General features: G+C 38.2%; 1 protein-coding gene across 4 annotated transcripts in view; it reads left to right on the top strand.

Moving 5' to 3' along the window:
- Window positions 1–2,376: 2,376 nt before the first annotated feature.
- Efr3a (EFR3 homolog A) overlaps window positions 2,377–27,422 on the top strand; it is an 88,815-nt gene continuing 63,769 nt past the window's right edge. For all 4 annotated transcript variants that reach the window (XR_015441390.1, XM_004837935.3, XM_021251926.2 and 1 more), the window contains exon 1: window positions 2,377–2,585. Coding sequence is in view for 2 of the 4 variants with exons in the window: in XM_004837935.3 (XP_004837992.1) it covers window positions 2,576–2,585 (10 nt within the window). In the remaining 2 variants the exon portion in view is untranslated. The remainder of the gene's footprint in view (window positions 2,586–27,422) is intronic.

Below are 27,422 nucleotides of genomic sequence, written 5' to 3'. Positions count from 1 at the left end.
CATTTGCCCTTCCTCAGAATATCTGGTTGCTGTTTTAATTTTTGGTAATAAAATGAAACCAAAAATCAAACAGATTTAAAAAAGACATTATGGGCCGGATTATCTCAAGGCTTTTGTGATCTGCCTTATTTTTATTTATTTATTTATTTATTTTTTTGAGTAACGCAAGCAGAAATGTCTGCCTTGAGGAATCATACCTCCCTCTGGCCTCCAGGACACTGTCTTCTCGATCTCCTCTCTTTCTGACTGTGGCTTTGCTGGCTCCACACCCTCCCTCAGAGGGCTCTGATTCCTAGCTTCAGATTCTGTCTCTGGGGCAAAGAAGCTGAATCTCCCACTCTGAGGTCCCAAAGCCCCTCTTCAGCCTGGAAGGCCTGCTCGCTTCAGATCAGCCCCTTGGATGGCACCTCAAGCTCAAAATGTCAGGGAAGCGCACATCTTTTCTTCCCACCCCTCCCTGAGACTGAGTTCCCAGCTCCACCGCTTTCCTTGGTCCAACCTTGGAGTTACATAACTAACAGATGCCTCTCTATTGCATCCAAGCCAGCAGCCAACAAATCTCAGGGATCCTTTTTGTGCAGTAAGAATCAGCTCTGTCCACAGTTACCAACAAGACTAAGCACCTAATACTTCGGCATCAGTATCAGTTTCCTGATTAGTTGCTTACTTCCGTGGTTTTTCTACAGTGCAGGCTGCCCCGCAGAGCCCTGCTTCTAATAATTGAATGCTATTGTACTGACTATGAACATAGAATGATTTGCTAAAGATGAACTCCAAACTTGAGTGTAAAGTTTATTAACTATTTCTATTTTATCTGTTGTGTTTTCATACTTTAGAATAAATACAGATATTCCTCAGTATACGCAGGGGACTGGTTTCAGGATCTCCCACAGACACCCACATCCTTGGATGGTCAAGTCCCTTACATAATCCTATGTATGTACATCATCTACTGTATATAACCTACACACATCGGCCTTATAATTTTTTTTTTTGGTATTGGGAATCGAACTCTGGGCCTCACACTTATCAGGCAGGCTCTACACCACAGAGCTACATCCCTGACCCTCATCCTTATACTTTACTCAGCTTTAGTTGTAATCAATACAATGTAAATGCTATGTAAGAAGTTGCCATATTGTATTGTTTAGTAAATAATGACAAAAAAGTTTGCACATGTTCAGTACAAACAAGTTTCCTCAAATCTTTGGTTGAGTCCAAGGAACTCACAGCTACAGAGGGCCAACTGTATGTACGTTATCTACATAGTTATTGTGTTAGTATGTTCCAGCCCCTACTGGCTGTCAGGCAAGTATCATGTATTATGTATCATGCTGTGCAAATATATGCACATTTGTAAATATGAACAGAATATGGTTGTTGCCATTTTCTGAGAAGCATATAGTACTGTGGTAAAATACAAGCACTTATGATAGTTTAATATTCGAAGGGAAAAGTGCTATAGTAGAGGCAATGAAGATACCACAAAAGTTCTGGGGAGAAAATTGGGAACAGAGAAAATTTTATAGCTGATAAAAATATGCAGTAGTGTACTGATGCCTAAGAAAGCATGAGTAAAGTACTTGGTAGTGTGGCTTTTACCATGAACAAAGGACAGTTTCTTTTACATCTGTTGGACATACTCTCTTCTCCACAGCTGCTGTGACTCACTCTACTGCCTGCCACCCTCTTCCTAGCCTCTGCCAGGGCTCCCCACCCAGGTCTTTGCTGATTTAAACTCTGCTTTCTTCCAAGTTCACCCAAGCCCTTCCTAGTTCTTGCCTTGATCTTTATGGCCTCCACTCAGTACTGCACAGTCTTACTTCCTAACCAGATGCTGGTACTACTCTGTAGGACACAGGTTCTCACATTTAAACAAGTATTGAAATCCCCACTTGTGTTTCAGTAGGTTTAGCTCAGGACCCAGGAATTTGCTTGTTACCAGGTCTGCAGGTCCTCTGGGGACACTGAACCAATTTGAGAAATACTGTTAGCTCTCTGCGGCTGGTTTTTATATTCCCTTAGGTCTATGCCCAGCCCACTGCACCTAGCAAAGTTACGTACACTGCTGGATGCGTGGCTTCAGCGACTTTCAGCTCTGTTACAGAACCATTAAAGATACCGAGTCAGGAACAGAGGCTCAGCAAAGAGCTCTTGACCGCCCTCTCCCGAGAAGACTAACTCCTCAGGAGGCATAAGATCCCTCTGAAAGTCACCAGAAGATCAAGAGGAAATGTCATTTCTATTCTGAAAAGAAAAAGCACAGCACTCGCCCGAGAATCCTTCTCTTGGCTCACCAAGTGTGGGCTTTGGGGACTCAGCGGTCCGTCCGGCGGGGGCGGGGCCCGGACGCCGGGGACGCGCTGACGTCACGGGCGTGGGCACGCCCAACGGGACGTGCGGCCCTGAGCAGGGCTGCCGAGGGTGGTCGTGCAGTTGCCTTCGTGTGCGAGTCGCGTGTCCTCCCGGGTCTCCTCTGGGCATCGGCGGCCCGGCCCCGGCTGTCATGGTGTTCTCGGCGCGCCCTGCGCGGCCCCGCTGAGCCTGGAGCGGCGGAGCGCGGCTCGGGTTCACCATGCCTACCCGTGAGTGTCCGGGCGGGGGGCGTTGGAGGAGGCGGGAGGGGAGGGCCGGGAAGTGCTCGTGGGCGGCTGGTTTCCTTTCGTTTTCGCTTAGCCTCCCAAGGGGGCGTGAGCCGGTTGCACAGATAGGGGACCTGAGGCCAGAGCTTGAGGGAGCTGCTAGGACGCTGGGCTAGTAGATGAGAAAGCTGGTGGTAACCTTGATCTGTGGGACTTCTGAAAAGTTCCAGCCTTTTCCCAGTCCCCCCCCCCCCCCCCCCGGTTTGATGGTACTTGAAGGAAATGTTGGAAATGTGTGAAGCCCGATCGTCCTGCCTTCTCAGGCGGGGCGTCCCCTGGCGGGAGCCCTGGCCTGCACCCGCTCTGTCCTCAGCAGCGCTGTCCCTAGCAGCCCTGTCCGTCGCAGTCTGTCAGGCGCCCGGGGGTGTTGAAATGTGCTTTTGGGACCTCGTTAGGCACGGGTGCTTCGGACTGCGGCTGTTGGACCACTTGCTTCCAGACTCGCCTGGGCAGCTGATTGAAACGCCAGTTCAGGGTACTTGCCCGGGCACATTGCATTAGATTCCACAGGAGCTTGGACCTCAGAATCTGTTTAGTAGTCGTCCCAGGTGTCACCAAGGGGCCCTACGGTTTGAAAGTTTCTGGGTTTTGGAGGCTTTTTGGTCGTACGAGGTGTAAAAGTACTACTACTAATGACCTGTTTTAAAATGACCCAGATAATCGCAGTGTGACTCCAAAGCCAGCGGCCCATGGAAATATGTATAGGCTGTTCCTTTAACTCTTTATAGTTTCCCTTATTTTTGTAAACACGGGAAACTGAACTCCCAGGTCAGCCTCAAATACATGTTTTGTCTCGTGGTGGGTAAAAGAGGAATTGTTTCCTGATATTAGAAAGATTTACCTAATAGTAATGGTAAATCCTTCATCTTAAAGATTACTTTTAACTTCTTAAACATGGAGTGGATTTTGTTTTCTTTATGCAATAGTGGGTGTCCTTAACGCTTTTCGGACTTTGCATCCTGTCAGCAGTTTATATTTATGTTTCATTCCTCTAGGTTAGAAGAATATCTTTTTTTTTTTTTTTGGTACCGGGGATTGAACTCAGGACCTTGCACTTGCGAGGCAGGCGGTGGCACCACTGAGCTAAATCTCCGGCCCAGAAGAACATCATTTGACATCATCTTTCTTAATATTGTCAGTTTATTATTTCTAAGTTTATGTTCGTGTTTTCTGGTGACTATTTGAGATTAGCGTAGTACATACTCTACGACTGAGTAAAATTGTGCTACAGATAGGGGTAGTGACAGGAAACGAGTAGTATTTGCCTTCTCGTTTGCTGGCAGAAGTTGTCAGAGTTGCTGGGAATAGTGGAATGGACAGTAGAACCTCTTAGAAGTTCTGTTTGTAGAATAAATTGCAAACATATTAAGTGTATAAGCAGAACTGAAAAATTACCATTTTCTTTAGGAATGCTTTTAGGGAGAAAATTTGGTCCAAATAAGCAGTTTTTAAATTTAAAATGTTAGGTGGTGGAAAGAATTATTTACAAGCTCAGCCTGTTAGTCCTGAAGAGTTAGCTAACCAGATGTAAGGCTTTTCTGTAAAGTGGAAGGGTTAGAGATGATCACAATAGTGTTTTTGACTCTAGAATTCAGAAAGCATCTCCTTCTAGACAGTGGAGTTATTCTATTGATATTTTATGGCTTATTTAGAATAGAGCTACTGAAATGGGTACATAAGTAGAATCTAGGGCGTATAGCCAGCTGGTATGGTATAGCCATATTAGCTAAGCAATTGTGTATCTTATGAATGTTAACATTTGCATCATTTGAGTTGTTTGGAAGATCCATAAATTCTGACAAAGCAGCTACATGGAAGGAGGCCTCACAGTAAGTTGCTGAGGCACTGGAACAATTCTTTAGTCTTATTCTATTTTCAGCTTGTAGTTTGAAACAGTCACTAGGCACAGATTTCAAGATTGTGTTACTGAATGATCTTTTCAAACCTACACATTTGACACATTTTCATAAAGGCCTTTATTTCATTTTCTGTTCAACAAAGGACCATTAAGAAGCTTTTGATTTTAAGTGCTTTCAAACTCTGAGTCAGTATTGAATTGGAAGAAAGGTTAAAGCTTCTCAGTGCAATCATTTTATTTTTGTAAATCAAGAGACTGAGATTTGGTGAGTTTTGGTGACACTACCCTGAGGTCACATATGTAGTATAATCTGGCATAGAATACAGATTTGGGCCTTATAATCAGTTACCACAATAAGCATAGATACAGTACTGTTTTTATTTTTCTATTAGCACTAAGTCTGTAATAGTTTAGCTTTTTTTTTTTTCAGTTACCTTAAGACAAACATAGGCTTAATTAAAATTTAAATCAAAATTTCTGTGCTTACAAGGAAGTTTCTATTTTTTGTTTTGCAGTGCTGGCAATCAATCTTTTAGGGTCTGTGGGTGCTCTGCAAGGGCTCTCCCACTCAGCGACTATGCAGCCCTGTCAGAAGGCTTAGCATTTGCCTTGGCTCCCACTGTGTCACAGGAATCTGTGGGAGGGCTGCAGATTCCATGGTGTCTTAGTTAACTTTTCTCATTGCTGAGACAAAATACCCTACACCCAAAGTTAAAGGGGAAAAGGTTTATGTAGCTCAGGTTGTAGAGGTTTCAGTCCATAATTGGCTGGCTCCAAGGCAGAGTGGCACATGGCAGAAGGGCAGCAGTTCATGGCAGATAGAAGGTAACAAAGCAGCGAGAGACTTTAACAGCGTTTTCCTGCCCCTTTTATCCAGACTACTTAGGGCAGGTAGCACTCACTTCCTTAATCCTAGTGGCCTTGAGCCTAGCATTGCACCATGAATCAATTCCAGCATCACACACTGTAGATCCATTTCTGAAAAAGCTCCGACTCATTCACATGAGGCTTTAGGGGGACATCTAGCCACACAAGCCATAACACTTGGTGTGCCAGATAGATACTTGGTTATACAGGATGAAGTTAACCATTTAAGTTAGGCATTTATATAGGAGGAGCTCCTGAGTTCACAGATAATGTACCTGAAAACAGGTCTAGTGAAATGTGCTTTTATTTTGTTTTTTTGTTTTTTTGTTTTTTTGTTTTTCTTTTATTGGTACATTTTAGGTATACAGTTCATTTACATTTATCATTGGGTGTTTGTACCTGTACATGATGTATCTTGGTTCTTTTTTTTTTTCCCCATTACCTGTGCACCCTTCACCCCCTCCGCCCTTCCCTATTTACATAGATTTTATTTCCATTTCTTTTTCTTTTCTCATAGTTTTTCCTTTCCCTCTTTTTCTTTCCCCTTCCCCTCCCTTCACTCCTTCGTCTTTGGACCTTTTTTCCTATTTCAGATTATCAGTTATTCATTTTAATCATTTTAACCCTTGTTTACACTATCAGTTTCTCACACTAGTGAAATTATTCGGTATTTACACATGTGTGTCCTATTTATTTCACTTAAGAGTATGGCCTTGATATGCATCCATTTAGCTATAAATGACTAGTTTTTCCTTCTTTATGGCTGAGTAGTACTCCGTTTTATAAAGAAACCACATTTTCTTTACCAGTTTCCAGTTGATGGGCACTTGGGCTGCTTCCAAGCTTTAGCTATTACAAACTGTTGTGCTTTTATTTTGTATGGAAAGTTGTTATATATGTTGGGTGGAGAAACCAAACTCTAAACCACTCTTTGTTATTAATCTGTGCTTTCCAGTAATCAGATGTGGCTGATCTTTTCTTTTCTCCTTTAGATATGGATGTTGATACTGGGCATACTTATTAGGGAATGATAATATGGTCACTCCATGTTTGTTTTGGATTTTTTTTCTCTTGAATTAGGCTAATTATGTTTAACTTATTTTTCAATCCATTATGAAATGCAGAGTTAATTGTGTTCTGTAATGTTTTGGTTTAATGGTTACTTTATAAAGACTTATATTTTGCTGTTAGGAATTAAGTATTGAATACCGGGATTGTATTCTAGACAGTATTCATTCTTTACTTGAATTACCTTATTTAACGCTCCCACTTGCAGGGAGGCCATATTTGATTTGCTTTAAAAATGAAGAGATTGAGGTTCAGGAAACAACTAAAACACCAGTGACAATAAGTAGTAGAGCTGTGACTGGAAGTAGATCTGTATGATTTCAGAGTATCAAGTTGTTTTATTCATACTGCACTTTCAGTACCTCGCAGGAGTTGAATCACATCCTGTCATCTTTTTTAATACTGTCACTTTTGCTTACCACTGTGCCTGATTACATAATGGACACTTAATAAATATTAAATAAATGGATGATTGAATCTTAACTGGGGTCAAAGGAGTGATCATTTATTTTTTATTTTTTGGAAAAAAAACACTGTAGTAAAAGTTTTATAATTTATGGTTAGGTGCTTACTGGACCTGCCTGTAAGTTTTTAAGCCCTGAGACAAGAACAGCTTGCAAATCATAATCTAAATGAGAGGTTTTCAGCCTTTGCACTATCAGCGTCTTAGACTGGGTAATATTTCAGTGGGAGGACCCCTGCCAGCACAGAGGAGGTGAGCTACATGGGTGCCAGCAGCACCCACCCCCCATCGAAATGAGAAGACACATAAACAAGTCTCAAAACCAGACTTCCAGATCACCTACAGCAACCGCAAAGGGAAACGAGATGGAACACTCTGATACTCAACCACCTGAACTCTCTGAACTGGCAACAAAAGAGGATCTGGAAAAAATGAAATCAGAAATAATTTCTCAGATAACAGCAGAGATTGTACCCATAGTGCAAGACATGATTAGTAAATCTAGAGAGGAGCCCAGGAACATGATGGAATCCCAACACAGGAAACAAATGGAATCCATAAAACAGATGCAAACAGATTTCCAGGAGATTAAAAATCCCATTGAAAGTCTACGCAGCAGAGTGAGCAAATTTGAGTACAGAATTTCATATATAGAAGATAAGATTGCAATTATTGACCAGGGAAAGAAAATATTTTGGTGGGAGGTATGTCAGCAAGGTGTTGACCTAGGCATTGTAGAATGTTAGGAGCATTCTTGATCTCTATCCACTAGAAGCCAATAGTTCCCCTCCCCCCAACTTCTCCCAAAATTGCTAGAACCAAAAATGTTTCCAGAGATTGCCAGAAGTCCGCTTGGGGACATAACTGTACCTGGTTGAGAAACCCTGGTGTAAATATTGAAATCTTGCCGGTCAGCTGTACCCATGGACTGGCTGTTTTCCTATTCAGGGTCCTCAGCCCACAGATTCCTTCTCAGTCCAGAGGCCCAAGCAGCCTGTAGGTCAGCAGTGATCTGTCAGGACAGAGAAGGATCTTCCCTCATCCTGGACTCACGTTGACCCTGTCAGGTTTCTCCTTTGTGCTGTCTGACGGTACCATCTAAGTAGTTGGGCAGATGGGGAGAGGAAGACTGGTTTTTCTGGGGCTCAATCCTCAGAAACTGGGTGCAGCTTTTCACAAACTGCTGGAGCCATCTTGCCTTGATTTGCTAAGGCAGTGATTGTCAGTATCACCCCCTCTCCCTTGCCCCACCCACATACCCCTATAAAAGAAAGAAAATCTTTTCTTTTGGGAGGCAGAGCCCTCTTTGTAAGTCAGTGAAGCTACTAGTTCTTAGGATAAAGCCACATTTTACCTGTTACTTAGTCTAACTCTGGCGTGGAGTGATAAGAGTCGTTTTCAGTGTTCCTGTGAGAGTGGACAGGTCTGACTCTGTGTAGGCCATATTTTCCCTTTTGCATATTTATTTACTGTTGTCTATCTTTATATATTAGATAGCATGGTTCTAATTTTTATTAAGGAACCTCAGATATTTTCATCATACCTTTGAATCATACAGTGCTTTGAACATTTTCCTTATAGGCTCTATTTTTATTATTTATTTGTTTATTTTTGGTACCAGGAATCGAACTCGGGTCCTTGCACTTGCGCAGCAGGCAGCGAAACCGCTGAGCTAAATCCCTGGCCCCTAGGCTCTATTTTTATATGGAGGAGCCCTCTCTCTTGGAGGAACCCTGTATGGGAAGTGTATACCTCTTTAGCCTGACATGATAGTAGAAAGTTTTTTTTATTGGTATGAACTTGGAAATGGCCTATATGCAGGCCCATTAAACAAATGAATGGATAAAACATTGGTATTTATATATATAATGGAATACTACTCTGCCATGAAGAAAGATAAACTGTAGGCATTCATAAATAAACAGATGCATCTTGAGACTGTAATATTAAGTGAAATATGTCAGACGCACAAGCTTAAGTATTGCATTATTTCTCTTATATAAGAAACCAAATTATAAATAAAGAGCACCATAAAACATAGGTAATGGGAAGTAGGGAAATCTTTCTCAAATTGAAAGGGGAACAAGAAATGGAGCAGGGAAGTGTGGGGGTAGGTAGAATGAAAAAAGAATTAAGATGTGTTATGTACATGCAACAGCTTGTGCAGTAAGTGTAATGTGTATATGCTACAAACGTGTACTAATAATAAAACAAACATTGAGAGGAGGGTACAGAAAATCTCAGCATGGCCCCCAACAGCTGCAGGGAGGAAAGAATGGACCAGAAGATAGGACATAAGCTACTTTTCTGGTTTACGGATCTTAGACATTTTTGCTAATTGTTCCCTGATTAGACTGATGAAAGTCAGAATACTCCAGAAAAAACATAAGATTCTCATGCAGTTCACCCACAGATTTTGCTTATAATTTGAAGTGGTTCAGTGTCACATTGAGTGAGATGGATCCCTTGGAAAAACTATTTCCAGAGTGACAGTTAAGAATATCATTATTTGCTAAATATGTCATATTGTTTTAAGTGCTTTGTTCTTCTGCTTTTGTATTTTTTCCCTAATTTTTTAAACATACCTTTCCTTTTTTTTCTTAACTCTCTCTGTAAGTCTATTGAAATCTTCCAGTTAGTAGACAGGTAGTACCTATGAAGAGAGTTAATTTAAGAGTTGTAGGATCACCAGAGAAAAGAATTAAGAGAGGAAAGGACTATAGAAGCTTAGAGCACATAAGGACATTTAATCCCATCACTGGGGAAGAGTGAAACTAGGGCAGGCTAGCTGTGTCCTGTGAATGCAGGGTGATAGGACACTGTGAGAGAGAATTGTTATAAATATCATGGGTAATGACTTGAAGGTCAAAATTAATATCAAATAGAAAAATTATTAGGACATTTATACAAATCTGAAAGCAAAACACTGCTGATTCCATATGTTTAGAGTACAGACCTGCACTTACTATAAAAGATAGTATAAGGGCCGGGGATTTAGCTCAGTGGTTCTGCCGCCTGCCTCACAAGCCCAAGGTCCTGAGTTCGATCTCTGGTACCACCAAAAAAAAATAATATAATTATTGGTAAAGATTTTGAGGGCAGTGGTTCAACTTCATAAATAAAAGCTAATTAAAGCTAGAGTCAGTTTTGTTTTGTCATATTACCAAGACTCTTTAACAGTAATATGCAAGAACACTGAGTAACATGCAAGGACACTGAGGTGCAGTAGAAAAGGCAGAAGTCTAAATTGGTTCAGCTTTTGTGGGAAGCAGTTTGCCGGAGAGTTAGCTCAGTGGTGCCGTGCCTGCCTTGCAAGCACAAGGTCCTGAGTTTGATCCCCGGTACCAAAAAAAAAAGGAAAGCAATTTGCCAGCATATTATCAGGTGCTTTAATAATATTTATACCCATTGGGCCAATAATTTCACCCTTGGGTATTTTCTTCATGATTAAAAGCGGGGCAGCAAGGATTTTGAATAAAGATGTCTGTCATAGTAATATTTATAAAATAATGAAAATCCAGAAATGTACATCAAGTAATGGAAAGGTGGTGCAAATGGGTAGAAAACCCTTACAGTACATACTGTGCACTCATTTAAAATGGTTCTTATAAAGGTGCGGTGCTGAGATTGCAGTCTTTTACTTTCTCTAATTTTTGTCTTCCAGATTTTCTACAGTTCACATTCTGTAAAAGAAAAAGGATATTTACGATGCTTTTTACAGCTTTAGCATATTTTTTTCAAGAACCTGAAATGAAACATTAAAATAGTGCACTGAATTGCTTCATCCTTTAGCCTGTGGAATAGAACTTTGAATAACCAATCGTACAGTGTTGACTGTTTATACTACCTTAGGAAAAGGGTACATTGCTGTCTGATTGCTGTCATATGCTAGGAAAGGTAGTATTCTGAGAATAGCTGGGAGTGGTCCCAACACTTGAGAGGCTGAGGCAGGAGGATCACTGTGAGTTTGAGGCCACCCTGTGCTCCATAGTGAGTTTACAGCCTGAACTCCATAATGGTTAGAACCAGTCTCTCAAAACCAAAACTAAACAAAAAATTCTGAGAATGTCTTGAGCCGTGGTGATAATAGGAAGCAAAATAATTGGGCTTTTACCTTATCATTTATATATTTTATTTTGAATAGATGAAGCAATAATTTCTCCCTCATTGAGTGGTAGTTTTAATCATGAAAAGCTGAAATGTTGAGATGAATCGTTATGTGGGAGTTCAGTTTATAGGGAGTTTGTGGGTGTTTTTGCTACTTTTTTGGAATGATTGTATTTTGCAGAGTGAATATGATTCTGAGGAAGTAAGATCACAAAATGAATGTTGGAAGTTCCTCCTGTGATTAATATGTCAAAGTTGTCAAAATTCTGTCACCATGTATGCCATGTTCATTCAGCTCTAGAAATGAGCCAGCTCTTGAGTATACCTAAGCTGATGAGAATTAATATTTTTTTCTTCCTTCTATGTGTGGTATGATATCCCTTCTTTTGCATTCATTTATTGCTTGTCTAACTTTAGGTGTAATTAGATATTATAATTCTAATTCTTTATTGAAGAAGGAATCACTAAGGTTTCTCTCCATTGTACCTCCAAATAAAGTTTGCCTATTCTACAATTAAATCTTTTGTTCTGTAGTCTTCAAGAAGTGTTCTCTCCACCTGTTACTATTTTGTTATTCTTAGTTGGTGAGTTGTTCAGCTGTGCATTTTTTTGTTTTATTACCTGACCTTCACAGCTTATCTTTCTGCAGTAGTTTTCTGGATAATGCTGAGTCTTCTTCACATCCTTGCTATTTAATTGGCCTTTTTGAACACCTATCCTGGCAGTTTGTTACCTAGTTCTCTTTGCTGTAGTTGCAGTTAACTTTAAATGTGTCTTAACTCCTGCTAAGCAGAAAAATGAAATGTAAGGAGTCCGACTTTACCATTGTCAATTCCTAGGGTGTCATAAACTGTTTTGCAAAGGTACAGTGCCAGGCTAAAGGAACTGCTTGCAGGTTGAGACCCATTTATGATATTGTCTTAAATTTATTTAAGAACTTGGAAGTATTTTTATTGGTTATTTGACCCACTCAGTGGAAAAAGAGAATATCTCCTAGGAACATTGTATGTGTTGAATTGATTATTTTGTCCATTTGATTTCATTACAGAACTAATGTTGACGATTTGTAAAAAGCAGATAGGACCTATGTGGTGTTTTAGAATCAAAAGCTCAGTAATCTAGAGGCAAAAAACAAAGCCATTTAACTAATCATGTCTGACCTGTTTTGCTCTGATGAATTCCAGTGCTGGAGATTTTATAATCTCTCCTTGCAGCCATTTCAGTCATAGGCAGTGTTAGTGTATTAATCAGCTTTGCATCCCTTTGTACCTGACTCACAACTTAAAGGAGGAAAGGCTTATTTTGGCTAATAGTTTGATGGGTTTTGAGTGGGTTCAGTTTATGGTTGCCACATTCAGCAGGGTCCAAGGCGGAAACAGCATGGCGAAAGGAAAGTCTTGGTGGATGGAGGAAGCAGAGCAAGACAGGAGGAGCTATGAACAAAAAGAATGTGCCTTTCCAGCTCACACCCTCAGTGACCCTTCTCTTCCAGCAAAGCCCCACCTCCTAAGAGCACATTCAGCTATGAACTCCTCGGGATTAATCCACTGATGAGAACGTTGCCCCTATAGTCCAGTCACTTTCCAAAAGCCTCAGCTCTGTATACATCAGACTTTTGCAGGACATTTTATATCTGAACTGTAATAGTCAATAAGCTTTTGGAATCACAGATATTCTTGTACTTGTTTTCTTGTTTCGTTTCTTTTAGGGACTCATTCATCTAGCCAGCATGATGAATATTAATAAAGAGAAGCACAGGCTGCTGGGAAAACAGAAGCATGGTTGGAGGGAAAGCAGTGCAGAGGTTATGAAAGTGTAATAGTCCACGGCGTAGGGTTTGGATTTGGTGGTACTGGGATGGATTGCAATGGACAATTATGAACACTGTGGAGGAAGTACAATTAATAGGATTAACTAAATGAAAGGTTGAGGGAGTTAAGATTCCCTTTTGGGTTTCTGGCTTAATCATGAGTGAATTGCTCTGATTCCATACTGGGACTTTTGGAGGAGGAGCGTTTTGGGGCCTTGAGATAAAATGAGTGTACAGTGCCTTAAAGACGTTGTTAAGGTTCATTTGTAGGGCTAACAGCGTGTGGAACTACTGAAGGATTGGTTGTAAAGAGGCTGAAGGCAGATCCTCCCGGAACGTGTGAATTTAAAGATGGAACGAGGCAAAAGAGCCACAGAGTGAGCAGGCCGGACAGTTTCAAAACAAATACCAATTGCAACAGATGTTTGCATGGCAAGAGATGTGCATGACTCAAATGATGGTCTGTTTATAATAAAGGAAAAAGTGGGCAGTCTTGTTCTGATCTGATGTTAGGACACAAAAGAAAATTTGTAAGTGTTAGGGAAAAGTGTTTAAAAATCTTTGGATGTAAAGAGAATTGTTGTGTTTTAGCTGTGTTACATACTGGCCTGTACTTAATATCCTTACTTGTCCTATCTCTGCTTCTAGAGATGGAGGAAGAGATCATCACATTACATTCAGGTGGGAGGATGTAAACTGTTGATTGTGCAGTTTGCAAGTAGACATAGGGCAGCTTCACATATGTAACCTCTAAATAAATCATAGAAGCACGCTGTCATTTAGCACCTCATTGCTGTGTTGTTTGAATCCAATTATAATGTGTATTTGTGAAGGAACAGGATGGGTTGCTGGCAGCAGATACAAAGCTTATGTAAAGTTACTAAGGACTTGCTTAATTCAAAGAACAGTGGCGCTTAAAAAACAAGCTGGCGTAAGAGAGCATTGGTGAACTCCTGGGAATTTCCAGTAAGATTTTTTCCTCTTAAGGTGCTAATACTGTTCCCCTTTCCCTCCCAGTCCCTTCGTTTCTTGTTTGCTTGTCATAACACAGTAAATAGGCTCTCTTCTTTCTTTTCGGCAACATAGAAGTTTTGCTGCTGTTTTTTGGTGACCCTATTCTGATAGGGTACAGCAACATGTTGATTAGAGGTTAAAAATTCTAATAGCCCTTTGTACATTGGTTCCAAGAATATTAGGGAAGGTTGAATGTAATTAAGTGTAGTTTAGCTGTTGGGATTTTGGCAAAATGGCAGTTGATTTAACATTCCTAGTAGTTTTATTTAAACTACACTGTAAATCAGCCTGTCCGAGTGAACACTTCTGAGTACTGTTTTTGCGTAGGTGAGATAGTTTTCTGTTTGTCCATTTCATTTTCAAAAATAAACTATTTTTGTAGTTGGGGTAATAAAATGAGTGCCATAAACATATAAAGCTTTCCAAAGTCTTTATTTGCATATAAAGCCGCAGAAAATGTTTGTTTTCTTGTATTCCATGTATCAGTAGAAATAACCATTTGCCCTTGAGGTAATGTAGTCATACAGGGGAATCTCACCATAGCCTCAGATTTTGGTTTATGGTTTCTTTAAAATTACTGACTAAAAACAGTTTGTCTTAAGAGTTTTAACATAAAAACCAGTCCTTTGTGTGTACTGTGACCACTATGTGTTTGCGATAAGCAAATAGGTGAAAGTTCAAGGGAAGTCTTAGGCTTTTGACATGGTGTTACCCAGACTCAGGTACGGAGTGAATATAAAATGTTTCTAGAGTTTCTGTGTTTTATTTGGAAGTTTTGGGAGACTATATCAAACGCTGAACCTGGAGGTTTAATTAATAGTTTTTTGCTAAGCCTGCCTGACAAATCCTGTTATATTTTGCGATCGTCCAACATTAGAGAAATTATTTAAAATAGATATTGTACTTATATAGAGTGCTGCTACCTTTTTCTTCAGTTACTCTTCAAAATATAATTAATAATATAAATATAATTCAAAATATAATTCAGTTACTCTTAGAAAATATAATCATCTCAATTCAAATGAAAAATCTTTTAACATATGGCAGCGATGTCATGGGTGTTGTGGAATCTATAAGAAGCGGTGCTGTTGGAATATTAAATATATTTCTTCTAAAAATAATTTTAGAAGTTACAAACACTCCCACATATTTAACACGTTTGTTACTCTGTAACTAACGAGGAAGTGAAATTTTTAAAGATTTAAATAGTAGGAGAACTGTAAAGCTGTTCAAATTTACTTGTGAAATATCCAGAGGACTTTTAATTAAAGGTAACCCAAACCAACCTATTAACTGAGAAAGAGCCTAGATGTTGCCCATGATAGATTCTTTATGCTCATGTTAGTGGCAGGTTTATCTTTTAATTTGAGGGTTGTTTTCCTAAGTGGTAATGCCTTCATTCATTTAAGTAGGCACTGTATTTGTTAGTTCTTTTTTTTGTAAACCTCAGCTAAAGCACTGTAGAAAACTACTTCTGTCTTGTTAGTTGTGGTTGTTTCTTTTAAAATTCAGGTTTTCCTTGTGGACTTTGAAAAAGACAGCAGTGGGGTTTTAAACTGTGACTTTGGTAATAGATGCATATTGAAGTCACTATATATGTAGGGAAACATTCTTTTTTAAAAAATAGCTTTATTGACATAATTTTTTAGACTTAATTAACTGTAAAATTTACTTTTGTTTAGAATATGGAAAGATTTCATCTTTATGTTTAAATAAACAAGACTTACCTGAGCAGTTAATACAAGTATAAGTTCCTCGCTTTACCACCTTAGATTTTTGCCTGTAGATTTTGGTTCAATAGGACTCACACTTAAAATGAAAGGTTCTGAAATTTCAGGTCTTTTTAAGCCTCTTAATTGTAAAAGAGACATTTTTATTCCTGGATTTAAAAATTTATATTGTATATTTTAAATTTTAAATACTGGAAAGCATCTAGTATCAGATTACTGTAATTGCATTACAAGCGTTTTTTGTTTGTGGTAGAGGAGAATTAAGTGGATTTTTCCTCTGTATGCTCAAATTCTAACAAAGCATAGGATTGTTACCTTACTATAAAATAAAAAATGGGCTGTAAACTTCAAAACTGGAGCTTGCTTAAGGATGGACTTGCTGCTAGAGTTCTGTGAAAGGTTTATAGAAACACTTCCATTATTTTCCTTGTTTGTTTGGGGACACTCTTGCCAGAGTGTTTTGGTGTTGTAAGCTGAAATTCATAGTGCACCTTGGGTGGGGAAGTTGTAAGACGCTCTAGACCCTAGATGGCAGTGGCCATCTGACTGAGTGTAAAATGGTGCAGTTGTCTCCTTTTCCGAAGAGGTGCGGTGCGTGCTTCCTTTTCCTTTTGTTCATGGACAGGTATGCTGGGAGTACAGCAGTATCTTGTGAAGTCACTCCACAATGGAACAGACAGAGTCAGACATTCCATTTCAGGGCCCTTTAAAGCTCACAGTAACCTATAATAGGAAAATATGACAGATTGTCAGATAGGTTGTCTCTTTGGCATTCTCTACCATTTGATTTGATTTTTGTACCGCTGTAATAATTGTATAACTTTTTGGCAGCTGCAAGTATTTTGACTGTGTTGCTTCAGTTACCAAATTAGACAATTCAAATTTTTTCTTCCTTTTTTAAAAGTCTGATCTCAGGCAGGCAAGTAGTATGGTATATAAAATGTTAAGAGCACAGGCTCTTAACTCTGTAATCACTTCTAGTTCTATTATAACCTGTCCAAATTACTTTCACTTCCTTATTCATAAAAGACAGTACTTACCCTACAGGATTATTCTGAGAATTAAGTAAGATAAAATCTAGAATATAGTGAACACTGAAACATTTATTGGATGTATTCAGAAAGAATGAGACTGATAGATGGGAAGGATAGATAAAAGCAGGGATTCTGGCTATAGATTAGGCTGTGAAGTCATGTAGGACCCAGAAGGGTTCTGATCTTCCATTTTGCATTTTATCTATGAAATTGAGAATTTGTGCCTCTGTAGAACACTTGGAATTATTATGTTATGTTGTAGTGTGCTAGTATTGTAAAAAGTACTCAAAGCCAAATGGTTTAAACAACAGACATTTATTGGGCCTAGAAGATACTTAAACAACAGATAACAAATAATTCTGGGAGCTAGAGGAACAAAATCAAGGTTTTGAAAGGCTTGCCTGTAATTTCCCTTATTTTAAGGTTACTAATCATATTAGATTAAGGCAGTGATGGCAAACCTTTCAGAGTTTTCAGTGATAACAAGCAGCTGGCTGCAGTAGGTTTGCTACTATGGGATTAGGGCCTGTCCCAGTGACCTCATCCTAACTTGATTACCTTTCCAAAGACCTTATCTCCAAATTTAGTCACATTCTGTGGCACCTAGAGTTAGGAGTTTAGTATTTAACGTAGGGAGGTGTGATACAGTTCATTCCATGGAAGTGAAACAGGTTTGTTTTTACTTAAAGTGAATTTACTGGTCTGGACATCATTATATGAAATCTTACTTACATTCATTTCCTTGAGTTATTTTTCTCTTATAGTTTGGGAGTCCAGAAATCCTAAATCAAGGTTGGAGTGGGCCGTGTTCCACCTACAGGCTCTAGGGAGAATTTCCTTGTCTCAGTAGTGTCTGGCATTTGCTGGCAGTACTTGGAATTCCTTGACTGATTTGGCAGCAAGTCTCTTCCTTTGTCTTCACATAGCCTTCTTTCTATACCATTCCACATTTTTCTTTTCCTTATAAGGATTGGATTGGGTTGGGTTGAGTTGAGTTGAAGTGAACTGAGTTGAGTTGAATCAAAGACTTACACCCTCAGTTCAGCATGACCTCATTTTAACTTTATTACCGTGTACAAAAACCCTATTGCAAATAAGATTATAATTTTATGTACTAGGTTTGGACTTATGTATGTCTTTAGGGAACAAAGTTCAACCCACAACCCTTGTTTATTGCTTTTAAAAAATCAACTTTTAGGGGGCTGGGGATTTAGCTCAGTAGTACCATGCCTCCCTCGCAAGTGCAAGGTCCTGAGTTTGATCCCTGGTACCGGAAAAAATAAATAAATAAATAAATAAAAAATCTACCTTTAACTTCTGCCTTTAATCCTCCAGTTATTCCTGACTGATAGACCACTTTGTTATGACAGATTGATGTGCTGTACTTAAGCCTGACAACTCAGATTTCTCCCTTTTTTCTGACTCTTAACTCATTGCTGTGGTTTTCTGGGAATATAACTATACTTGTTTTTAAATGACTCTTTGTCCTACTATTTCAACATTTTGTTGGAAACTATTAAGTTCACTCTGTTTCTTGTTTTCTTTATCAACTCATTTGTAGAAGTGCTGTCTGAAATTGTTGAACTTTCTGTTTTATAACAGATTTTGCCTCCTGAAGTTTTTGTAATTGGAATTCATACCACTACTAAATGCATACTTTACCGCTTTTATATATGCCACTTAAAAAAAAAGATAAAGCTATTCTACAAAGAGTAGTTTGAGCATTACATTAGAATGAGAAAGTTTGAGGCTTAATTGCAGAGCTGTGAGTATTCACAGGTTTTACTGTAAAGACTTTTATGTTTTTATTGGGGAATAAGTTTGAAAATGTAGATATTGTGCCCAGGTTCATCTCTGAAGATCAGCCTGTAAAGCATAAATAAACTGGGGAGATCTTTATTTTGCCAGGGTATTGTTACACCCAGGGAGAAAGAACCAACCAGAGACCGATATTAAATCCACACAGGAGTTTATTACTGGCCAAGACCCGAGCCGAGCATCGGACTCGGACTCGAGCCCCCCGCCCCCTACTGGGGGGAGACAAACATGTTTTATACACCTTTGAGGCCAGCAGTTTCTAGGCCCCCCTCTATGGGATAGAACTAGTAAAGCAAGCGAAAGGTACGGAAGCAGAACGTCCTGCCGTTAGAACATTTGTAAAACAAGTTGATTAATTGTTGTTTCTAAAGAGACTTTGTAAGGGGAGGAGGTTTCTAAGCTTCCTCCTTCTAAGTTCATCTAAAGGGCAGGCAGGTGGGTCCTCCAGCAGCAATATGGAGTCTGTTTTGCTAACTAGGGTCCTTCAGGTACAACTGATTTCCCTTTTTATAGTATGTGTCTGTATGAACCTAAACAAGTTATTTATTAATCACGTATATTTAAAAAAATAAGTATTTTGGTTTTTGTAGGTATCCTCTGAATAAACTATCTGATAAATTCTGTAATCACTGACATTAATAATCTTATATTTTCAATATATGTGTTCATATTTCTTCTAATATTTTCATTTTGCCTTATATAAACTTCACTGCCTTTTAAAGACATTTGGGGAAATGTCAGAGTTTTTATTTATTAGTAATTTGACAAATTGGAAATGCCACATTCAGACAGATGACTTCTCAAAAAGAATAAGAAAAAGTTGTTATTGTGAGTATAGGTTTGAACTTCAGGGATTCATCTGATTTTACTATAAAGTGTTTTATTTACCAAGAACTTAAGTAGATTTTTTCACTTGCATGACAAGTTAATGCAGAGGGAAGTGTCAAATTGTAAAAGATGGGAAGAAATGAGAACTGGTGTTAGATAACTGAGTCATAGTGTCTGACTTAACCTTTATTATCGGTATATCACAGACGAATTCCCTTTTTACCAAACTGTCAATCTAAAGGGCTTTTGTTAGGAAGCAGCTTTGACTTACAAAGAAGTGGTAGCAAAGTGGAGATGGATGAAATAGATTTTGAAATTGGCATTGATAATTTATTAAGTTTCTTTGAGTAATTAAACATTTAAAATCTGTAGCTCATAGATTGGCAATTTTGACATTTGTGTTCTAAGTTCCTGATGCTTTAATATAACTGTATCTTGCTGAGAGCTGCTGTTCAGATAACTCTTCTTAGGTCATAAAAAGTATGTCTATTAAGTTGTTTCATGAAAACTATGAACCAGTATAGAGGCTGTAATGAAAGTATGATTATTAACTTTCCATGCCATAGGAATCATTTCTACATAGCTGTTAGTGATTTTATGTCCACAAAAATAACATTAATAAGTATCCAAATAAATTGATAAAAGCTATCTTAAGAGAAATTTGAAAATCTGCTTGTATTTTTAAAAATTTACTTTTTATGCTGGTTTAAATATATTAAATGCTGTTTTGTTACAGTTGTCTTAAACCAGATTTTAATCAGAATATCTCTATACATTATCCTTGACTCTGCATTTTCCTTCACAGCTATTAACATGATAATCTTAAAATTTTTCACCAAATTAATTAAGTAATTAATTTTTTGGTTTTTTGAGAGAGGGTCTCACTATGTTGTTCAGGCTGGCCTTGAACTCACTGTGTATCCCAGGCTGGCCTCAAACTTGTGATCCTCCTGTCTCCACCTCCCCAGTGCTGGGATTACAGGCGTATATCACCATGCCCAGTTCACACCAAGTATTTTATTTATTTATTTATTTATTTAGGTATCGGGGATCAAACCAGGACATTGCGCTTGTGAGGCAGGCGGTAGAACCACTGAGCTAAATCCCTGGCACACACCAAGTGTTTTTTAATCCTTTGACACTAATCTCATATCTCCTTTATTTTCTTCATGTTCCTACTCCATTCACACATTTTCTGTTGTTCACATTACCACGTGTACATGATTTTCTAAAATTCTGAGGTGAGAGAAGTGTATGTATAGCTATTTTTGTATGACTATTATAAATATACCTTTTTGGCATTTTGTTTTTTCTTCTAGGAACCAAAGCTAAAGAGGCTAGTCATGTTACTACTCTAGAACATTCTTTGTTTTCCTTACCCTTTAGGAAGCCCTTGTTCCCTCTGTTCATTTTGCTCCTGTTCTTCTGAGGTTAGTTCAGAACTCAGATCTCTTAAAATGAGAAAGTTTTACTAACCAGTGCAGTTTGCAAAAATCTTTTCTTCTGATCACTAAGAAATGATCCATGCTAATGCACTAATGAATGTTCATGCTTGGCTAAGCTCAATTTTGCATACTCAAGATAAGTTTCAAGACATCTATTCATAATGTAACTTGTCACTTCTCTTATATTTTACTAGTAGTATTTATGTGTAGGTCTTTCACTCTTTCAAATATATAAGTTCTTGTTAAGTAATATTTTTATAGCTTTTTTATACCCACCATAGTACCTTGCATAATACTGAATGTTTACTTTTAGTTTGAGTCTTGACAAGAAGTAATAGTTGATCTTGTTTGGAAGCTCTGCGGAAACTGTCAGTGGTTTGACTACTTATTTCCTGTTTGTGAAGGCATCACAGAGTAGGCCTGCTCCTCTTCCCCCTTTTATGCGTGGTGTTCTTTAAGGGATGTTTGAGTGTCGCCCCCAAAATGCTTATGACCAGAAATGTTTCAGATTTCACTTTTTCAGATTTCAGAGTATTTGCATATGCTTTGCTAGTTGAGCACCTTCAGTCTCAAAATCTGAAATGCTCAAAAATCTGAAATTGATCGACAGTGTTGACACTTAAAAATTTTGGAGTTTAGAATTTGGATTTGTCTGTTTTTACTACAGCTGATGAAAACTTTTTTAAAAAGATCTTTTAATATGTCAAAGAGGACTCTACATTTTCAAGGCTTCATTTTTCTTTCGCAGAAAGGAAAAATGTTTAGAAGTTTAGATATTTCTGGATCTTTACTCTTTCAAAATCTTTTACTCTGAAGTCTTTTAAAATTGCCCTTGAGGAGTTTATTGGCCTCTGAGAATGATCAGTTGACTGATTCATTAGATGATGGTGGTGCCAGAGAAGAGTGCCCTAGGCCAGCTTCATGTGGTTATCAAGGATAACTTCTCGAAAAATAATGCTGGGCTGAGGCTGGGAGGTAAGTTAGATGAAGAGAGAACAGCAGGAGCAGAAGACTGTCCTTCCTATTCATGTACACTTGTTTGCTAGTGCCTTTCTTTTTTTATGTATATAATGTGACATTCAGAATATTGCCTACATGCTGTAAATCCGAATTATAGAAGTGTTAAGCAAAAAGGCTCAATTGAGAGCTTTGTGGTAATGACTAAAAGATGATTAAAGTTAACTTTCCCACACTTGAGAACTGTCCCTGGCAGGTTTCTTATATTCTTCATTGAAAAATACACATGAAAAGCTAATACTGTTACATTAGGTGATTACTTGATGTTGATATGTTTTAGATACAGAAGTGAGCAGAGACAGCAAGATTATATTGCAGTACTTAGTTACAAGGTGGTTGGTTATACATATATTCATACACAAAGTGAGAAAGATTTTAGTAAGACATTTTCTTAGAAACTAGATTGTGTTCTCACAGAGAATTGGTTAATTTATTACATAATTTCATTAAGGATTGAGGTTGACTTTACTGATTTGTACTTTATATCCTCACTTTTTATCTCTCCCCTAATTAGAAATTGACTAGTCAGAAGAAAACAAAAACAAAAAAAGTGAGCATACAAAAGAATAAGAACAGCCCTACCCTTCTGAAACTACATGGGAACAGGTTAAGGAACGGATTCAAATGTGCAGTTACAAAACCATGTAAGCCTTATGAATTCTAGTTTTTTTGGTTTTTTTTTTGGAGAATTTCCTGTTTGTCTTGATTTCCCAAATGTTACTGACAATAATTCTGCAACCATAATCTTAAAATTGCCTATTGACAAAGAAAAAAAATTTGAAAACTAGAATTTTAAAAAATTTTATATTTCTGTGCATTTTGGCAACTTCTTGAAGCTGTACAATCTTATATTTCTGACACCTTGCATGTATTTAGATTAGTTGACTAGTCATGCAATAAAGTGTTCTTTGTCTGTCTTGGAAGAACTCTTCTGTGTTACCGTATCTATTATTTTGAATAAGACCTGTGCCCAATCTTGAGTCTGGTGGAAGAAATCTGCTTTTTATCATACGCTTAGCATCAAATGCCAAATGAAATGTGGGGTTTCTGCAGACATTGTAAGGTTTTTTTTCTTCAGATATTTATTTTATGCAACTTTATGCCATTTCTTCATCCTGGTCAATTATCTTATCTTTCAACATTGTCTCAGTCACTTTTCTCCCGGCTGACACACAATACCTGATGCCAACTTGAAGAAGGAAAGGTTTATTTTGGTTCACATTTTGTAGAGGTTTCAGTCTCTAGCTGGCCAGCTTCCAGGAACAGACAGAATGGCAGAGGAAAGCTACTCATGTCATCATGGCCAGGAAACAGAAAGGGTCCGGGGAAGAGCTAGGAAGGGACATATGCCCTTCTGGGTCACACCCAGAGTGACCGGCCTCTTCTGACCAGGCTCCAACTCCAAGCCGCCATAGCTCCCCCATAACCCAGTCATCTTCCCCAAGGCCCACCTCTTGAGTGCATGAGGCTTTGAGGAAACATCAAGATACAAACCATAGCAAACATTTACTTAAATAACAGATGATAACCTTAAGTTTTATTTTAGCTAGAAGACTTTTCTCTTACTAGAAACTGATTAAAGTACTGATAAAGTAATTAGTAGATTCTTACAAGGACATTTCATAATCATTTTTTTAAACAAGAAAATAATTTTAAAAAATTTATTAGTACATGTTTGTGATACACACTGAATATATTCATTGTGGGTTATTGGTGCATTCACATGTGGCATCTTGACCCCTCCCATTTTCTACCTCCCCCCATTCCCAGATCCCCCTTCCCTCTCCACAGTCTGTCTCCTTGTTTCCTGTTGTCTTTTATTTTGTTCTTTAAATTATTTATAATTTGGGTTTCCCATATAAGAGAAACCATGTGATATTTAGCCTCTTTCTGATTTATTTCACTTGGCTATATGCACCCAATGTCAAATTGAAGAACCTCTGTACAGCAAAGGAAACAAATAATAGAGTGATGAGACAACCTCCAGAATGAGGAAAATTTATTTGCCAGCTATTCCTCAGGACTATGTAGAATATATAAAGAATTAAAAAAATTAGATCTTCCAAAAGTGAAAGAACCTGCAATCTTATAAACTATGAAATCGGTTTCTTTTTTTCCCACATTATATGTAGAGCTGACAGTGATTTTTCAATCTAGGTATTCTGCAGTTGACTGTCACACGTTTGGCCAAAATATTTAGCACATCTTAACATTTTAAATTACTGAAAAAAATCATGTTTTCTTGCACATTTCAAAATGCTCTCAATATTTTTTCTGCTGTTTCCTCCTACCTGGAGTTACAGGATGGGGGGGCTGGAGATTGAACCCAGGACCTTCTCACCGAGCTACATTCCTAGCCCTTTTTCATTTTTTAATTTCAAAATGGAGTCTCCCAGAGTTGCCCCATCTGTTGTCCAATTCTGAATTCTCTTTCTCAGCCTCACAGAGTGCTGGGATTACAAGCCTGTTCTACCATGCCAAGCTTCACAGAGCATGTTTGAAAGTCCCTAGCTCTTTTATTCATGTAATTGGTCTTTTTGTAAAGTACAAGATTTGAAGTAGTCTCCTTTGTTTTAACACTATTCTTTTATGGCATTTTTCCCATTTCTCCAGTTGTCTTTTACTTCTTCTGTTGATCATCTGTTAAATGTTTGCCTTCCTTGGATTCTCTGTCTCCTATTCTTATCCCATAACAACAGAATATTTCATGCTGTTACTGCAGTCACAATTCTCTCTGCATGTGATTGTCGTCTTCTACCAGATTATGGGCTGCTAAAGCCAAGGGATTGTGGTTTGTATTTAAATTCTCCCACTTTGAATTTAGTGCCTCAGGCAAGGTAGGCCTCACTAAATACTTGTTTCAAAAAAATGATATTCAGTTGTGTTTTTCTAATCTGATGTATTGTCTTTTTTCCTCTGTTTTTCAGTACCTAGGATTGAACCCAGGGGCACCCTACCACTGAGCTACATCCCTGGCCCTTTTTATTTTGAGACAGACTCTCTAAGTTGTCCATGCTGGCCTTAAATTTGTGATCCTTTGGCCTCATTGTCCTGAGTAGCTTGGATTATAAACATGTGCCACCAAGCCTTGCCTAATCAGATGTATTTCTGAGGCACATATGTTTGTTGGCTCTTAGAGGTTAGTGGTCCTCCCTGTGAACCCTCCTGAATTTGGAACTAATTGAAATATAGAAATATAAAATTTAGTCTATTACAAGTCAAAGTAGCAGCTTTATTATGAGGAAAGCTGGTTGGAGACTGCATCTTGCTCTTGGTCATCAGACTTTCTACTATTTTCCCCCAAAACTAGACCTCCCACCAGTGTATTTAAGGAACATTCCAAGTCACCTGAACAGAGTAAGAAATTTGCAAGGTGGGCACCCTGAATCACACTTCAGTGTGTCCCCAGGGTGGCTGCCTAAAGAGATAGATTTAAAATACGTTTATTACACAGAAGCAGTGATAGATTTTCCTCCAATTTAGGGTGACTGCTGTATATAATAGCTACTTTCTTTCCAACAGGCCCCTACTCCCACCAAAAGAGTAACCTAATACTTGCTGTCCTCCTAGCAGCTAGTGACATCACAGGCTCCTTCAGTCCCTAGCCACTACCTCACTCAACCCCACCTTAGCTCCTACAAGCCCCTATAAAAGGCACTTGCTGTCCTGGCCATACTGCTTTTGTCTCTCCTTTGTTTAGAGACAGCCGGGCAGGGCAGATCTGTTCCCCTAATAAAGGCTTGTTGTGGCCTGGTCTGGTCTTGGTCTTAGGGCTTTTACCTGACAAGCAGGGGCTGGGGATTTAGCTCAATGGCTCTGCCGCCTGCTTTGCAAGCACAAGGTCCCAAGTTCAATCCCTGGTACCAAAAAACAAAAAAAATAAAACACATAGAAGTGGGAAGAGTGAGTCACAGAATGCAAATCTGAAAGAAATCTTTGAAGGTTTGTTTATTGAATTCTATGTGCTGGATCCTGTGTAGGTACTGAAGATTTAGAGCTTATATTTTAGGGCCTGCTCAGTTCCTTTTAGACTCACCAGAAAATAAGTCATTCTTCCTCTCTTACATGATAACCAGAAGTCTTCCCTAGGAAAGATGAAGTCAGAGGAATAGAGTAATTTCTCAAGAAATAACCCTTTTTCCAGCCATTACTCATGAAATAAATCCCATGGATATGGTAATTTAATTTTTAAATTTATTTTTGTTTTTTTATTAGTCCTTATTTGCAGTATATGTATTTTACAGTCATCTTAGGGTGTGGGTACATGTGCATAATACAACTTGCTTCCTTTTGTAAAATTTTATTTTAATCCCCTTACCCAGGTTACGGTAATTTTAAGGAAAAAATGGTATGAAATACAGAGAAGGATACTTAGGAAAAGTCAGAAATTTAAAGGTCATGTTTTAGAAAAAAAAGGGAAAAGTCAGATCATGATAATTCTGGTTTTTCTTTATTTGTAATAGTTGGCTTAGGGTTTTAAAGGCCATTTAGGCCCTTATCCTGATTTATTTCCAGCGTGGTTTTGCCAAGTGTTCATTTATTCAAGTTGCTTAGAAAATTGACTCCTCAGGAGGTACAGTGAGTGATACCATTTGAAAGTAATGGGGAAATTCCAGAGATCTCAGCCACAAATAACAGCACATTGTTGCCAGGGGTGGGTCTTTGTTATGTCTCCTGTGAGGTATTTTCTTAATGTCTTAGCAGTTATAATTTCTGTCATTTATTTGGTATCCTGTATAGTGCTTTATATCATTCAATTACTATAACATATAAGATGATCTTGTAGGTCAGCCTGCATTATAACTTTTTATCTGTTGCATAATTTGATAAGGATAGTATCTCAAATACTTAAATGATGGATAGTGTCTCAAATACTTATATGACACAATAATGATATAAAACCTCCAAATGATATAGGGGGAATAATATAACTCCCAACCTGCTAGATGTTTGGTATGCTGAGTTCATGTTTCCAAAATTGAAGAATGAATTCTGGTGAACAACAGAGGTTAAGAGTAGGAAATATTTGTTGAGGGAGAAAGATACAGCTCTTTGAATGATATGAAGCGCTGTATAGGATACCAAATAAATGACAGAAAGTCTTGAGTGGGACTAGGACATGTTCACTTTTAAAAGTTCTCCAGGAGATTAATCAGGTGGGCTATAGGACTCCGTGAGAGAAGCATGGTATTTTGGAAATACAGTTCACATATCTTAACATAAGAAAGTAAGTAGAAACAGTAGAAGTCTTTTGAGAATGCTGATTTTGTTAGTAGTGGTATTTGTCCACTGGAGATGTGTTAATGTTAATGGTATGGTAGAAAAATCAACCAAGCAGTTCTGCGTAATTGTCCCAAGAGACAGAGGGTAAATTTAGTCGTTTGCCATTATTATGATTTTGTTTGCATCTATCTTTTGATTTTAGTGAGGGAATTACATGCATTTACTGTAAATCAATTTCTTCAATCTTGATGTATTTTTAAGGTCTTAATGTAGGAGCCAGTTTTATAAGTTATTTGTACATTACTAATTTGCCTTTGTACCTTCAATATAGTAGATATTTTATAAAATGTTTTAGTTAAAAATGTTCAACTAATGAGCTTGTAACAAAAATTACTGCATTACTATATACTAGAAAAATTGAAGCTAGATCAATGCATAATTTTTTTTTAATCCAGTCTTTCTCTGGCTTCTTTTTTTAACCTTACTTTCTCTTTATTT

This window comes from Heterocephalus glaber, unplaced genomic scaffold (genome assembly GCF_053883595.1).
Source record: "Heterocephalus glaber isolate CG9 unplaced genomic scaffold, H.glaber_assembly_v1.0 deba00000281, whole genome shotgun sequence".
NCBI lineage: Eukaryota > Metazoa > Chordata > Mammalia > Rodentia > Bathyergidae > Heterocephalus > Heterocephalus glaber.
This window is presented reverse-complemented; position numbering and strand designations above follow the sequence as displayed.